Here is a 17559-nt window from a genome sequence, read left to right on the forward strand (position 1 = left end):
CTCTTTTTATTTCTTTCTCCTAAATCTGTGAATTTGATATCCGTCCTTATTTCTCATACTGTAATATTACAACTTCATCAGTACTTTGTCAGTAGTTCCATTCTTTTAATTTTACTAGACATTACTCTTAACTTGTCCTTACAAATGTTGACAGCTAAACCATTACCTCTGTACAGTGAATCAAGGTTTAACAGTACAGGTTTTCAGTTGTGGAGGTTTCACTGTTTTCCTGAATGTGTTTTTCCAAGTACTGTAGAACTGCATTGGATCATCATTAAGACCGTATGCAGCTATGTTAGAGGTACTATATTAGAGCAACATGCTGTGTGGATTTTTAGCATGTCGTGGAGGAACAGTGGGTTCTCGGTACCTGATGCGGAACAAGGCCGAGCGACGTGGGAGGCTCGTTCATTCGGTCGTCGCTGCTGCTGGCCACTGCGTAGCCTCTGTAAAGGGAAAGGGGGGGGGGGGGTACACAAGGTGACATCTTTCATGCGAATGCCATGCGGGGGATGATGAGCAAATATGAGCAAATTGTATCAAATAAAACACTGCAGAGATGGAGAAAAATAGCACTAACGAAGTAAAGGTCATGATCCCTTGCGGGGCAACGAGGCATTAGACAAAGTAAAACCCACACATTAGACAAGTTCAAATTTTCAGCTGCAATGAGTAACCATGGCTACAATGGAGCTTACGTTTAGCACTGAACGCGTTTTGTACAATACTGGCAAAGCGGCTATGTGGTGACTCATAACGTTATGACAGAAAATAGTTGATTTGTCACACCTTGCCAGGCCTACTTACTTTCCAAAAATATTTGCCCAAACCACTTGAATTTACACCCAAAGCTACAATTGCATTGTAATTCTTCCCAGTAATTGCAACTAATACTTTTTCTGAACACTATGGTCAAATTTAAGACCTCCCATTCACTAAATGGGCCTGCCATCATACCTTCATATTTGAAGAGATGTTGCATTAATATTTTTAGGCTGTATAAAATACAAATTCAGAGTGTTGAGCACATCTCCCTCACAGTTCTGAGGTTTGGCGTTTGAATCTCGGCTGCGCCCTTCCTTCGTGGCATTTGCTTGTTCTCCCCTGTGCTTGTGTGTGTTTTCTCTTTCTTTTCCAAAAACATCAATGTGAAGTTAATTGAAGACTAAATTGCCTATAGGTGTGAATGTTAGCATGAATGGTTATTTGTATGTGCCAATGCGATTGGTTGTTGGCCAGTCCAGGATGGACTGTCCTCTGCCGCTAGCCCAAAGTAGCTAAGATAGGCTTCACCTCACCTCTGACCCCAATAAGGATAAGCAGTATACAAAAAGAATGGATTGAATATTTTAGGACATTTGGTGTTAATATTTTTGATATTCTATAACTTACAAAACATTTTCACAGTGAATGCAGCTTTGTGTGACAATTAAAAAATTGTAAATGGCATTTATTAGACATTTGAACAGCAGATTTGAAATTTAAGTGCCACTTAAGGCAAACTAAGACGTAGTATAGGACCTCAGACACCCTGTGAACAGAGATTCAGTTTTGGTTTTTTTTTTGCATGGTACAACCGCAATGACATCGTTGTGAAGTCGTCTTTGCTCAAGTATTTCAGTAAGTAAGAGTCTGAAAGCACAAATAGGCTAAAATTACAAGACCTGCCGCAAGGGACACATTTCATGAACTTTTTTTTTTTTTTTCACACTGGACATTTTATTACCATGCAATATTTGTAATATAATTAACTTGTTCATTTCAGTGTTGTTGCTGCCCAATATTGACAAGTTTAGTTATTATTAAAATGGAGTTGCGCTACGTACTGGGAAATGACAACGATGTAAATCCTTCAAATCTTGGACCCCAAAATATGGAATATATATTGATTAATCCAACAAACAATATCAAAAATAACAGACATAAAAACCTTTAGGCAACACGCCTACACGGCTGCCATCACTTTCAACTGATTCAGGATAGCGTTGCTGTGGTAACTGTGCTCACCCTTCACTGTGTTGCAAAATGGACACCATCATCTCCACCGCCAGGGCGCCAGCAATCATGGCCAGGCCTGGTCGGCTTACGGTGCACTGCTGGTCCAGAGTCCGATCCCGGGTTGACTGTTTAAAAACACAACAAGATTGAATGGTGAACCGCTGAGATTAAAAAGTTGTTATCATGTATTTGTTTCTATTAGGTTTTACATATATTTCTTATACGCAGATGACCTGGCCCATGAGTTTGTGCTTGAGCCCACTTGACAGCTATAGTCCAGTATGTTAAGATATGATGCATACGGAAGATAGGTGCACTTCCCATTCAAGTTATTAAGAATAACAGCCACTTTGCATGATACAAACAAACAAAGTCTTGAAATAATCCAGACTAAAATAAGCACCACGGTGAACAAGAGAAATAAATAATGTCATACAATTACTGTAATGGAAATATCCTCAGAGTATGAGGACCATATAAGTACGGTAACCTGTGGGTCTGTTCCAAAAATAGCTCAACAGTTATGGGACATTGTTATTTCCTATGAATGTTGAAGTGATCATTTCAAAATGTATTTGGAAGTGCTGACGTAGCAGTCTGGCCGCACCAAATAGTAATAAATACAGGTTGAATTTTCCAGAATAACTCATTTAAAAAGTATTTTAGAATTGTCATTTTTGTTCCTTAAAATAGCCCAACGTGCAGAGCTACACAAACCTGACACCTTCCTTGTGACAAAAAATACCAGTAATGCAATGCTTCATGTTAAAATTTCAATTAGTATCAGTGGAGTTTGATTTTTTATTTGTTATATATGTTGACCAGATGGGACACACAAGGTAATAGAATCTTTTAATCCCACACTGGGGAAATGTGCATTGGCATTCATAGCATGCAGCGGAGAATGTCACGCCTTTTGTTTTCTGGAAGGGCGCCTTAGTACTGAAATGACAAGTACATGTCGCTATATAATAAAGTGCTAAAGTTCTTACATCTCCCGGTGCCACAACATCGTTGCAGAAGTAGCAGCCCAGCTTGTGTCCGGGAATGTTGGAGAAGAGGGAGGATGCCGCCACGGAGGACGTCGAGCCGGCTGGCGTGGAGGACGATGATGATGCAGATGAACAGGAAGGCGAGGAGTCCGCGTCTCCACCGCCATTTTGGCGAGCTTTCTTCAGGCCATGGCGCATCACCACGAATGTGTCGAAGCCGAGAGCGGCGTTGACCACCAGCTTCCAAAAGGGACGGATGATCATTTGTGAAGCAGTTTATCAAGTACAATTGTGGTCAAATGTGAAACTCATCATGACCACAAATTCATGTGGGGCTTTTGAATAATTATTTTAACTGCTTTTTCCTGGCTGGAATGTGTATACAATGTAGATCTTCAATGACTTTAAAAAGAATTGGGTGCCCAATTTCAAATTTTGTGTGAATTTAGCGGACATAAAAAGGATTTGTTTGACAGCAACCATTGTACTCCAGCAAGTACAAGGAATTCAGTGATGATTTAACAAGGACAAGGATAGAGTTCCCCAATTTGGCAGTCTTCATCCATTTCCAAAAAACTGCAGATTGCAAGCTCATCTGTTCAAACAATTGTACATGTTGTTTTGACTGGGATGAAAGAATGTCTCTCAGTGTTTGTTTTTAGTTTTTGCATAAATTGAGCAGGGTGTCATATCTGGATAAGATCAAATAAAAACATTTCTGATGCACACATTTGCTGATCAAAAGATCTTGTCCGATGTTTTAATACCTAAGGAGGAGACCTCACCCACAGTACGAGGACGTGAAACCAAGCCGCCTGCAGTACCTCCATCATGACATGACATACAATTGTCCATCCTCACCTTCCTCTTACTCCCCGCAATCACGGTGGGCAGCCAGCGGCTCTCTCTCGTGTCCATTAGTAGGAAGACCACATCGTGTTCCGAGATGAGCTTTTCCAACTGCTCCACATCCTTCTGCGCCTGGGCTAGAGTGGCTTGGGAGAAATTCACCGGGTGGCCTGGCATGGGAATGCTCATGTTGAAGCCCTCTGCATTCTAACAGGACGGTAGATGCAAAAGTAAGGAAGATTGATCGAACATGCAACAAGCTGAGTTTATTCCATTTTGTTGCATTTGAGATTGGACATATTTAGCCATTAGGATGTCATGGCTTGGAAGGGGATTTGGACTGAAGAATTTGCACTGCTTCCTCTAACTCATTGCTTTTTTGTGTTTTTGTGGCAATAATGATAGCAAAGAGCAAGTGTGGTGGTGGTAACCATAGAATTTAGTACAATGAGCAACACAAATAATGAACACACCTTTAATAGTTTCTTTCCTTAGCTAAAATTGCCACCAAATAACAGTATCACTTTAAAAACACTTTCCTGTCACCTCTCAATTATGCGTTTGTTAAAAGTCTTTAAATTGTGAGTATTTTCTTTATTTTAAATGTAGTTAATTATTTTACACAGTGGTAAACCTTTTTGTAAGCATATTACAGTACTAAAAACACTGTCTTTGTAATTTGGCAGGTGACCGACCAAATTTCTAATAGGATTTTTTATTTTTTATTTAAAACAACGTGGAAGTCAACCACCATCACTAAAGGCTTAAAGTATGTTGAACTAATAACACACTTTCCTTTAAATACAATATATTAAAAAATCTTCCATACAAATGTTAATACAGCCCTTCATCATCATCATCATCATCATCATCATACTGTATGTTGTCATACCAAAATTTCACCCATTGTAAGGCTATATTATTTGCTTCCTTAAGCGGAGCAATGAGGACCCAGTTGGCATTCTTGAAGGATTTGGTTTGTTGTGTTCCTTGAAATGGGCAATCGGGGCTGGTGTCGAGTCCCCATTTGTGAGGATTGTCCTTGGTTTTCCCCAACCGTTGCCCTGTTTAGAGTTACCGAGTCTTTCCTGTTCAAGTTAGATCTTTGGGGCAGTGCTTCTATAAATACATTTATAGTGTTACTATAAACAAATAAGTTTATAAAAAAGTAAGTTTGAAAAAAATCGGAGAATATGTGAATATGAAAACACTACGTCGTCCCCCTTTAACTCATTCAGACAATTTCAGATCCTCTTTTACCCTAATGCTTGAAAAATATATAAACGTATAAAAATAGTTCCTTGAATGGCTGGACTGTGAAAAGACAAATAAATATCTCCTTAGCAGCGACCGAGTTAAATAAATATTTATTGATTGATAGTACTAATTACAAATTTTGCAGAACTGATTTAACGTTGATATTGCAGATTTGGCATCACCAAGAAGCAAGGAAATTAACTTGTCATTTAAGACAGTGAATCATTATGGGAAGAGAAAAGGTGATCAACTCTGTCTTTATTGAAATTTACTCACAAGCTATTCTGAAACTTAAACTTATCATCGCCAGACTGTGCTCCATGTTTATCGATATACTGGATTGTCCAACACTTCATATGTAAATATACCAGTTTTCAATTCCTACAAAATACCTGTTGTCCCTGAGAGGACTGAGTGTGACTGAGCCTGAGTGTGCGTACTTAGATCTGAGTACCAGGCAATAGAGTATCGATACTGGATAATTCCATAGCAAGTTGCAATTGTGACAGAAGTGTTTAATTTCAATCAAATATTGTTGAAAAACACACGCCTTTCTTGAACATGGCATAAGTTTCACTCAACTACCTAGATTTCTTTTGGTAGCTTGCTCAATCTGACCACTAGGGGGCACTTGGTAAAAGGAGTACATACAGTAGTCAAGACAAAGAAGAAATGAGAGACGAAGAAGAACAAAGTCTGGTAGAATTCCATGTTATCTCTTACTACAAAACAAACTATGAATACAAAACAAACTATGAAATAAAGTGAGTACAAAGAAATAAGACTGCTTCTTGACAATACCACAAGTTATGAAACAAATTGAGAGTACAACTCAAAAATATACATAATCACACCATTGCTTACTTCTTTGCTCAGAACTTAATTTGCAGTCGGTAATATGGCTATGTGGTACCTCTTTTACCTGCGTTATCCTTTCAGAATTCTCCCACCAAAGTGCAAACCGCACTCTATGTAATCCCTTGATGCTGGCTGAAATTTGATCGACTGAGGTGTCCTCATGTGATACGCTGAATCACACGTATGATGATAGAGCTTACTCCAAGTACAGTTTGAATTTGAAGATTTTCCCGAAGAACTTTAAAATGCTCAATCTGAATTATTAAACCCGAGAATAGAAAATGAATCATCTTATTATAAACCAAATCCACATGCATCAGCACAGAGCTGCTCCTTCATAAATATGCATTTACACTTTTTGTTTCATTGCATAAATACCCAAACGGCTTCATAGGACATGTAGGGCGAAGGCCCTCCCAGATGGGGCTCATTAAAAACACAACGACGCACTAACAAGGATTAATTTTCAAATATCACAGGGCTTCATTTTCTGCATGATGAAGCCATCACATCTCAGACAGAAGCAATTAGACTATTCATGCTTGCCAGAGGTAGTAGCCTCGAGTCACATGACTTAACCCGAGCCCAATTCAAGATGCCAATTTTAGGACTTCCTTGGATAACCTATGAAAGACTTGAATTTGACGTGTATTTAAAATCGAATTGAATCTGATTGAGCTACGTGACTTGACAGGTAATTCTGTTTGTAGATGGAAATCTGCATTTTCAACATCGAGTGCTTCCCTGGCAACCCATTGCACCTTTTATGACGCAGTGTACTCAGGCCACTGAAACACATACAGCACTGTATTAAGGAAAGAATTTTGAAGATCATTAAATTTGGTTTCAATCATCATCAAGACAAAGTGGTAAGACAATGCAGACACTGGATCAAGATTATAAAAAAAAAACGTATGCGATTTTAGATGTGTTAGCATAGACATGTTGACACATTTTCGTTGCTGCGGTACATCAGTGCTTCCGCCATATTTAATGTGGCAGCTCTACCTTGAAACTAATGCAAGTCAATACACATCACTTCAAAAAGCGACAACTTACAAAGTGTACGAAATTAATGACTGATTTACGCTTTCACACATACATTTATATATTTGGAAAACAGTCTGATAAAGATGCAAAACAGTCATTATAGATGTTTACTAGGGGTGTAACGGTATATGCGGGTGTATTAATACGTTTCGGTCTGGCATGTTCGGTTCGGTCCACTTGCGTACCATTTCTGATCAGTATTTATTATCAACGCGAGCTTACGCACGGACGCTATTGACTGTTGCTCGCGGGAGAGTAGAGTGGTGGCACAAAAGAGGAGCCAGAAGCCATGATAAATCATAAATGGGTGGATAAATGGCATTATTATGGCCTACGCAAACAAGCCAGCTCGAAGGTCCCCCCGTACACTGAGGTCTCCTGTTTGGGAACATTCTGGCTTTCCTGTTAAAATCGCCGATGGGGAAAGGTACGTGGATAAGTCCCAAAGTTGTGTGCCGACATTGTTACATGAGATCGGCGGCTATGTTGGAGGTAGCGCGTCTAAAATAACGCTCTTAAAACTTCGTTCTCCGCTGCTCCTCTCGCCGTACGATGCATTTAACCTCAGAAATATCACAACTCAGCAAAACACAAATCCGACCACACAGATAACCCAATTCGTTACAATATGCTGTTGAACATTCAGATTTCAATGCCTAAAAAGTGTATATAACTTTATAAAGACTTTTTAAAGTTATTGAAATTTTTTTTTCATTATAAAAATTGTTTTAATATAGCTAGCAATAATGGTAACTGTTATTGTATGTATTTATTTCATCACAAAAACTGTATACATGTACTGTAATGACAACTTGTCTTTAACTTGAATACTTAGATGTGTCATAGGCTGTTGCTGCTGAGTACTTAAAGATTTCAGTGTCTTTATAATTTACAAAATTAAGAGATCTTTATTGTTAGTGTATTTTTTATTCTGGTGTAATTTCTTAGAATATCACCTGAATGGTTGGTTTTTATTTATTTTTTCCCAAAAAAGTACAGTTTATTTGTCATCTTTTCAAAATAATCATATTAAAAAAAAGACGTTTTTTTGTACCAAAAATATACCGAACTGAAGTTTCCAAGAATCCGAACTGAACCGAAATGTGATTTAGCGTACTGTTACACCCCTAATGTTTACTCATCATATTAGCGGTGCTACATACATTGGTAGCTGTAAGCAGTCATACAAACATTAGTAAAACCAAACATTTTAATAACTAATATACATAAGTATATAGATTTTATTCCATACTCATACCCAGTTCTATTCATTTCACTTTTTAGGTGTAAATCTACTTTTTTTTGTATTATGATCAGTGTTTTTTTTTTTTTTTATTAATTTAATATATGTTGTGACTGAGGAAGATTGCATCCCTTGACTAAACCAAGAGATGGCTTGGATCGACTTGACTGTCTTGATTTTTGCCACGGTAATTTGGGATTTGCTTGAAACTTGAAGGTTAAAACTTGAGACTTTATTTCCAACTCTGATGTTTACACGTCATCATATGTAGCTGGATTACATATCGATAGATATTTTCCACACATTTATTAACTGAACTCACCACACCAGGAAATATTTTGGTGAGTCGCTCGACGGCGGCCGTAGCTTTGGCCTTTCCTCCTCCAAGACAGTCTTCAAATTCATAGAGAGGCTGCCGCACCGGATTGGAGTAAGAGATCTTTGCGTTGTCCACAAAGGTGATGTGCCTTACTCCCCATCCCTACACGAGTTAAAGTAGAAGTCAGCCTTTTTATTTTTTTCTAAAGAAACACTGCCGTCTATTTCAGATTCACCATCAGAGTCCTGGCCACATTGCATCCTAGTGTTCCAGCCCCCAGCAGAAGACACTTGGTGCTGACCACCTTTTCCAGGTCCAGTGAAGGGACCAGTCGCCATCGCATCAGTTTCAGGTTGAGATCGACGGATGACTCTGCAAGCCTGGAAGAGAAGGCAACAACAATTAAGCAAACTTGGCAAAGATCCAGAAAGTGACATTCATATCATGGAATATTTGCTTTTTAATTGCTTGCAGGCACAAATTCATCTCACACTATTACACAAGCAAACAAATCTTTTGTAAATTGCCCAAGTCCGGAAATGTCAAAATGTGCGAAGCCATGCCCTGTTCTTTTCTCATAGGTACAGTAGTTATGGAACCACTATGATGTTAAAGCAAAAATCTAAGCAGAGGTGCAATGCATGCACAGGTTAGCATTAACAAACAGCATGGGCTTCTCAACACAAACCACTGAGTTTGTACTTTAATGAAAATGGTGGTCTTTAAATAAATATACAGTATCCATGCTGAAACACACAGATATTATAAATTGTAATTAAGGTAATTAGTACTGGGAAAACAGTGCAATAAAGGGCAATGAACCAATAAATCCATCCATTGTAGATCCCACTTATCCTCATTAGGGTCCCATCTGAATTTGGTACAATAGGAGGGGCACAGCCTGGACACTTGCAAAATGATTGATGGTTAACTACCCCCATGGTATATGAATGAATAGATCAATTTTGTTGAATGCCCATCCTTAGCGCATAAAGTGGATGCTCGCTTTTCACTGTTGCAGCCCACATTGTGCAGTGACCAACTCGGGTTATATATTATATATTGCGACTGTTCAGCCTTGGTAGAATCCTGCGCTGTACTATTCTATTCTTGTGAGTGTTTTTTTTTTTCATTACCTTTTCGGGTCCATACATTCACTGAGGTTGACCATTCGGGGGCCCATTGCTCCCTTGGCATTCTTCTCCCAACCAACACTTTTAGGACATGCTGCGGACATAAACAAAGGTGAAATAAACAAAACTGACTTGTACATGGGACAAAGAGAAAGTGTGTAGGATGGCAAATGCTAAAGAGAATCTAATTTCATTAAATGACTTTGTCACTGGTTATGTCGGTGAATGAGGTGTCTCGAAGAGAGAAACAGATGAGGTAAACTAAGACACCTCATCTGAACTCATCAAAAATCTTCACAGATCACAATGTGCGACCGTTCCCTCGTCAACAGTTCATCCCTTATTCAACAGGACATGTAAGGATAAGCGTTATAGATAATGGATGGATGGATGAAGGAAAAGAAGCGGAAAGTCAAGCAGGGCAGAGGGTTCATATCAGTTAAGACATGCATGAAGCCAACCACACTTGCATAAAAAACACCCTTGAACATAAATCCAAGCAGGACGGAGGGTTCATATCTGTTAGGGTAAGCATGAAGACAACCACAAATGCAAAAAGATCCTAATTCTAATAAAAACAATAACAAAAAAGCCCCTGAAAAAGGCAAGCAGAACAGACGGTTTATGTCTTTGAAGACTCACATAAAGTCAACCCCCGCCCCTGAAGAAAGATTACCAGAGTCGAATGGGAGTTCGGGTAGTTTGACGTGAAAAATGACACTGTGCTGAATGGAGCGGCTTCCTTGTAGGGTTCTGTCCCTGAAACACAGTACCTCTACCGTGTCCATGTTTGCACTCCTAACACACAAAATAAATACAAAATTAATGTGTATACAATATGATTTTACGCAGGTGTGAAATAAAAGAACTTTTTTTTTTTTCAAATGTAAACTTTTTTTCTCGCACTTGAACAAAATCTCACTGAGGTGTTATCCAAACAAGTTCACACAACAACACATTTCCCCTAATATTGCACTGAACAGCTGCATTCACATGATGACACTCAAATTTCGAGTGAAACAAACACAAATGAAACCTTTCTCCCATCAGCAGAATCAACAGTTATGTTTAACACTGTGGTTGGGAGATACAGGACAAAATATATGTTTGTTTTGGATATAAAGCGCCTGTCAGTCAGTGATGCAACATAACAATTGAAATGTTTACACTTGATTTGGGGGCAATTTATGAAGTGGCAAGAATGTGCTGCTGGCCCACCATGATAATTTCAAAATTGCATCTTATAGAAAAAAATAAATAAATAAATCACTTGGACAAGAACCTCCACTCAAGGTCAAGTGGCTAAAAAGTGGCACAATCTGTCAAATTCAACGAAAAAGGTCTGGAATAAGTGCCTCAAAAACGCACACACCGGGATGTAACAAACAGCAGAAGGTGATGTTAGCAAATCTTAAAAAGTTCAGTAAGCATCAAAAGGATTAAAACTCCATCAAATCAAATCAAATTGTATTTATATCGTACTTTTCACACATAGGATGCAACTCAAAGTGCTGTACATTAAAAACGTTAAAATACAGCATAAAAAGGGAACCCGCTCTCGCCTTCCCTCCCTCCCTCGCAGTATATGCAAAGACAGACATCCACAAGCACACCTACACTCACTCACAGACCCATACACAAACACACACACACGTATAACCTTAAAAAGAGACATGGCAAGGCACAGAGAAACCCTATGAGGAAAGAGTACCCAAGGGGAGCTCATCCACGCTGAGAGGGATGACAGCCCATGGTAGCACCACCACCTCGGAGACCCCCGGGCCACGTAAACTGGGGCAGCCCCTCAGCATAGCGCAGGGAGGGCAGCCACACCTCCCAGCGCGGAGGCCCCCCTTGAGCAAACACTGGAGGTAAAATCTAGATGAAGCTAAAAGAAAATGACAACGAAGCTAAAAGGACAAAGCAATAAAAGAAGCTAAGAACTTTAAAACAATAAGACTGGATAAAAAGAGTAAGAGACTAAGAACAATTATTTAAAGGCCAAACTAAAAAGGTATGTCTTCAGCTTCCCCTTAAAAACATCAACAGTCTCTGCGGCCCTGATGTCCTCTGGCAGGCTATTCCAAAGTTGAGGACCAAAATGGCTGAATGCAGCCTCGCCATGGGTTTTGGTCCTCACCCTAGGAATAATTAAAAGGCCGGTGCCAGAGGACCTCAGGATCCGCGAGGGTTGGTATGACAAAAGCAAGTCAGATAGGTAAGATGGGCCAAGACCATTAAGACATTTATAAACTAATAAAAGTACTTTAAAATCGATCCTGAAACACACGGGCAGCCAATGCAGCGATTTTAAAACTGGTGTAATGTGCTCCCGCTCTCTGGTTCTCGTCAGCACCCGAGCGGCTGAGTTCTGCAGTTCTTCCATGTACGGGTACCCTTGATGGGTACCAACATGGGACCAAATGTCTTCCTATTTGCTTTCCATTACCTTCCTGTTAGCCATCTTCCAATACCAATTAGTGTGTTGTATTTTATTTGAACCGTATTCTTGTTATACAGTGGTTAACACCTCTTCATATTTGTCTGACAGTGAAGAACGCTAAAATGTTACTTAAACCAGGAATGAAGTGATTATTTCAAATACCCATACACACGCAAACACACACACAGGGTTGAGTGGTTACCGCTGGCTCGCTAAGAGGACCAGTAGATTCCGCAGAGGCCATCCTGGATGTTGAGACAGAGTGCACGGGTCATACACGCCCACAGTAACCTAGAAGAAACCATCCTATGAACATGATTGTGCATGGTTTTCCATGTCGGGATGATCTTTTGCTCCAAGGCTCACCCTTCAGTGCTTTTTAGCTACCTCTCTACTATGACTTTTGACTTTATAAATTCCACTGTATATCTATGTGCTACTCATTACCAAAATCCATCTATTTTCTCACACTATCGTCTCTTAATAAACATTGCAATTATGTACATGGCAACTCTAAAAACTCAAGGTGGCCTGGGATGACCAGAATGCTGTTGTACAAATCACAAGACAGTGTGCCCATAAATTTGATTGTGAAACTGTTATTTAGAGCTAACTTACTACATAATGCTGCTTTAAAAAGCAACTAAATGTTACACAAACCTTTTGCGAGCCAGAGAAGAATGCCCCCCACTCTGTTAATGGGGCCAACTGAACGGCGTCATCTGTGTGCTGGTACTTCATTAGGAAAAAGGGAACTGCAGTGGTCCCGCCTTTGATACACAGGCCATCATAGGCCTCCTGCAAAGCCGAGATCTGAGGCGGAGACAATTAGAGGCCATAATTAAATAAGAAAACTTGTTTCAACGTATGGTGGTGAGATCTAATGAACACCCCTGCAGCTATATAGATCTTCAGCTTGAAAAGGGCAATCATGAATAACTTATACAACTTCTTAATAGCCGTGCTTTAACAAAGCATAATGAAATGTGATGCATTACTCTACCCGGGAGAGGCATGAAGAAATTATTGATTTATCTAATATTTCTTTTATTAAAAACAGCGAGCCAAGTCTGTACTGTACTGCCCAATTCCTCTGTGTCATTTGGATCATTGGAAGAAACACTTACGGACTGCTAGATGACGACATACAAAAGAACCTGTAAAGTGAATTCAGATATACAGTATATGTTTGTGGATAATTGCTGAAAACGTGTAAAAAAAAAAAAAAAACTACATTAAAAGTATGTAGCCTCGAATTGTGGAGATAAAGTATTAAACTTGGTCATGGCTAAAATGAAGTCCAGAGACCAATGCTCACTCTAATTTTTCATGTGTCTACGCATTGACACAAACTCTCCGAGTATTCCTTGGACCACAGTGAGCAACATCAGACAGGCACTTGGTGGCCAAACCAGTATCACACCTGTCAAACCACCGATAAATCAAAATAGAGGATATCATGTGTCATCTTCCAAACCGTTTACCCTGTACAGCGTCGCGGGGAGGTGCTGGAGCGTATCACAGCTGACAATGGGCGAAAGGCAGACTACAACCTGAATTGGTCACCAGCCAGTCGCAGGGCACACACACAGACACCATCAGTGAGCGGGAACCGATCCCACGCTGCCCGCACACAATTCAGGCGTGTGTACCACTACACCATCAGTGACCCTTAGAGGGTATCATTGAATAGAAATTTGCACCACGAATAAAATGAACCTGAGTTTTTAAGAATCGGCTAAGGATTTTATGCCACTTTTGTATGTCGTGACCCAAAGTGACCTGTATTGTCCAGGAATCAATGTACGTAAATGGGAATTTTTTTAACAATCATATTTTTGAATAAATTGTGGCTTCAATTTTTGCCATTTTATAATACAAAATATGTGAAGTGAAGAATGACATGAGTGACGCTTTTCATCAACTATACTGACTGCGAGTTTAAATATGGTTGAAAATGTCAACTATACCGTACATTAAAGGCTGCATAATGTTATTAGTAATTACTGTAAAAGTGTTGACCAGATAATATTCCTCAAGAATTTGAAGGACTTTACCTAGCTCAGTAGATATGGTAATTTGGTCAAATTTGCACTCTTTAGATTAGATGATGCTAAACATTAATAATATTTAAAGTCTTGGTGGTAAGTATTAATGGGCTGACTTGAGCTGTCAAATAATGACTGAAAAAGCAGGACAAAGTGGCCTATTCTGTATTATGTAACTCACATTTTGTCAAAATAAGCATAAGTACTGGGGTGAGTCATCCAAAATGCTCTCATTCACAGCTCGTGCATTGATGGCGCGAGGCAGTTAAGAGCTGCAAGAACTCGTGAATTGCACGACATGGCCCTCAAAACTTCATACATCACGGTAATACGCTCAACTGTGTTGAGACTGAGATTCTCACACTCAGCAGCAAGGCCCTCTCCGCTGATCGTTTATGAGCAGATTGGTGAGGTGACAATTGGACAGCACGAATTCTGGACAACACCGCGACTCCAATTGACGTGTTGTCAAACACATCAAATCCATTTTTGTTCCTTTTTCAGCCTGTTTGAGCATTTTTTTTAATATCCTGAGCAGTAAGTGTAGCAGGCGTAACGGTTAGTGTATACTCCACTTGTCACTCTGGTTGTCAATAAGTCACAACTCGACGATAGTCATAAAATTAACATAGACCAAGCCCTCAACAGGGGTAATGTTATATTATACCAATGTTAAAATCACTGTAAAGAAGCCTCGTATAGGACCCAAGACGAAGCAAAAACCTAGTGGGCATCTTCAGCGGGGGACATGGTAAGTATAAAAATGATTACACGACATGGTGCGCATTTCAGTCTGAAATGTTCCCTCACTTTCACCATTTTCTGTCTTGTTTTGACGCATTTTTCTTCCCACTCCGTCAACCACATGTGCCTCATAGACTTTTCAATTTATTTGTATGAGGCGAATATGAAAGTGCAAAATGCCAATACAGCTCATGTTTCACTTTTTTTTTTTTTTGATGCTATGAGAGGGTAAGAAGAAGTGCGCAATTGCGCACGTGCGCAGCTTAAAGGGAACATTGCCAGTTACACACTTAGGCTTCTGCCATGAGTCATCCCTCCCTCACTATACAGTATAAATACTTCAGCGCCAGTCAGTAGTTTTTGCGAGTTACTTGTTTGTGATTGCAAGGTCCATTTCAACCACTACAGCGTGGAGTTAGATAGTTGGCAAGCTAGGCCTATAACTCTAAAAAATACATCTTCCCTGGTTGCCATACTTTACAGAAGAGCTCGGTGTTGTTATTGAAATGCCGAGTTGTACATAGCATGTTTTCAACGCATTCAGCGGCCATGACGCAGCATCTGCGATCTCAAAGAACGCCTGTCTCCATATATGTCATTCAATTTTGGCAGGTTTGTTAACAACACTTGCCTCTCTGGTATAATTTACAACATATTTATTTTCACTTTACAGGGACTTGAAGATTATTATGAGTCGGTCTTGGGTTTTAAATGGTTAAAAGACAATAGGTCAGGACTTTTTTAATATGCTATTTCTCTACTAAATAGCAATAATGAAAGTGCTGCTATATAATGTTGATAACTTCAACATGATTTCCTATATGCTGTTACTGTGATGTCACCGTATAGGGTGCCAGCAATGGCTAAGAGGAACAGTGTGATGATGAACACAGAACCACAAATGCAGCGAACAAAATATTCTGGGTGATATAGAATTTGTGGACCTTATAATAACACAAAAATATTTTTACCAAACTAATTAATAATACCAGCCTGTTTTGCCGTGAAAACCGTTTCCAGGACTGAAGGCTCCTTTACAATCTTTATCCCCTCTGGGAAGCTGAGAGCAGGGAAACAGAACCAGTAGTAGAAATGGTACTTCTTCAAATCCTGGAGGAAGTTGAGAACAAATTTGTCAACTAACCCATATGTGCATGTGAAATGTTACAAAATACTGCTGGTACATACTGCAAAAGTCAGCAGAATAAACTTGCAGAGGACGCTGGGGTCTGTGAGCGCATCTCCGGACCGTATGGCCTCCCAAAGCTATGAAACAACAGGTGTTAATGTTTTTATTAACACAACTAGATGCTACTTTACGTTCTCTACATGTGATGTGCAGGTTTCACCTCCTTGGTCTCTCGGTCCAGCAAGGCCTTCTTGTCAGTACTCTTGAAGGCATCCAGCGTGTTGGTGTTGTACAGTTTTCCAACAGCCTCGCAACAGTGGGCCGGGGTGGACCCATCTCTGGTGTTGAAAAATACAAACAGTGGTGACTCTGCATTATGGTTTTCTGATATGCCCTTTACATTTAATACAGAGCTGGATTCAGTGTAAAATCTGGTTGTATACATAAACCTTCTCGTGCTGTTCTGACAATTTCCAGAGCTGGGCATCGCCTAACCACCACCAAGTTCCCGTCTGCATATAAAAACGATGCACGTGGCCCCAGCCGGTCCGAGTCAGCCAAACAGCGCCGCGAACGGACTTAACCTGTAGCACGTCACACGCAGGCGCCACACTCGTGACACATGGCCGAAGTAAGGAAAAAATAAAAAAGAAAAGTGTTGTGTACTTTGCGGTCCCACAGACGCAATGACATGTGCCCCATATTGTTTTTATTTCACCGATCACGTGTGTCGGTTGTTTTTGTTTGATATTTTTTCTTTGTTTTGTGGCGTGGCTGCTCGTACGGCGCCTGCGTGTGACGTGAAGATTACGTTCTCGACGCCGATTGGCTGTCGCCGAAGAGGGACGGACTGGGACCACGTGGGTCGTTTAAATATGCAGACTGGAACTCGATGGCCCAGCTCTGATCATTTCCTGTTCAAAGGCTAATTGATAAGGTAGATTGCATTCAATCAGTCAAGTGGGCTGAAATAGCTTGACCTTATTTTTTAATTGATTCATTTGTCAGTTTTGACTGAGCAGCACAAAGGTGCAGCGTCACTATCACACTGTGTCCGGCTGCAAGATTCAAAATGACACTGATGACATAGTGGATTTGAACGTCACTTTTGGTCAAAGAGCTTATGACATTGCCATCTGCTACAAAGCCCTATTTATTGTCAATCATAGTCAAGACACCTTTCATTTACAATTTGCACCCTTCTTCATCAACTGTTGCCATCTGGACTTTGTTGGCATCAAAGACAAGTTCTCCGACTTACACATCAAACGCGCTGAACTCCAAGGTCAGACGGGTGGGCAAACCAACCGGATCACCTGTATGAAATTTAAATGACAGTAAAAAAACACAGGACCCAAAGACCAAACATTTACATGATCCTTTACATTCCCACCCTCAATAGGTGCAAAACAAATATATAGCAAGAGCATATTGAAAAAATATATATAATAGATTAACCTCTCCCTCATGCTTAATCTTTTTGTAGAGCAAAGTGG

At 39.9% G+C, this 17559-nt stretch overlaps 1 protein-coding gene across 3 annotated transcripts in view; it reads right to left on the reverse strand.

Annotated features, from left to right (window-relative positions):
• The window catches only part of atg7 (ATG7 autophagy related 7 homolog (S. cerevisiae)), a 51922-nt gene that overhangs the window by 31875 nt on the left and 2488 nt on the right, over window positions 1-17559 (reverse strand). For all 3 annotated transcript variants that reach the window (XM_086039922.1, XM_086039924.1, XM_086039925.1), the window contains exons 3-16: window positions 17325-17379; window positions 16284-16401; window positions 16123-16200; window positions 15928-16044; window positions 12803-12955; window positions 12345-12433; window positions 10376-10497; window positions 9703-9793; window positions 8802-8946; window positions 8570-8728; window positions 3852-4046; window positions 2991-3230; window positions 2008-2123; window positions 371-446 (exon numbers count right to left, since the gene is read on the reverse strand). In XM_086039922.1, coding sequence (XP_085896048.1) covers window positions 371-446; window positions 2008-2123; window positions 2991-3230; window positions 3852-4046; window positions 8570-8728; window positions 8802-8946; window positions 9703-9793; window positions 10376-10497; window positions 12345-12433; window positions 12803-12955; window positions 15928-16044; window positions 16123-16200; window positions 16284-16401; window positions 17325-17379 — 1754 coding nt within the window. The remainder of the gene's footprint in view (window positions 1-370; window positions 447-2007; window positions 2124-2990; window positions 3231-3851; window positions 4047-8569; window positions 8729-8801; window positions 8947-9702; window positions 9794-10375; window positions 10498-12344; window positions 12434-12802; window positions 12956-15927; window positions 16045-16122; window positions 16201-16283; window positions 16402-17324; window positions 17380-17559) is intronic.

Source organism: Filicampus tigris, chromosome 9 (assembly GCF_054856515.1).
Source record: "Filicampus tigris isolate MCC_2025a chromosome 9, RoL_Ftig_1.0, whole genome shotgun sequence".
Lineage (NCBI taxonomy): Eukaryota > Metazoa > Chordata > Actinopteri > Syngnathiformes > Syngnathidae > Filicampus > Filicampus tigris.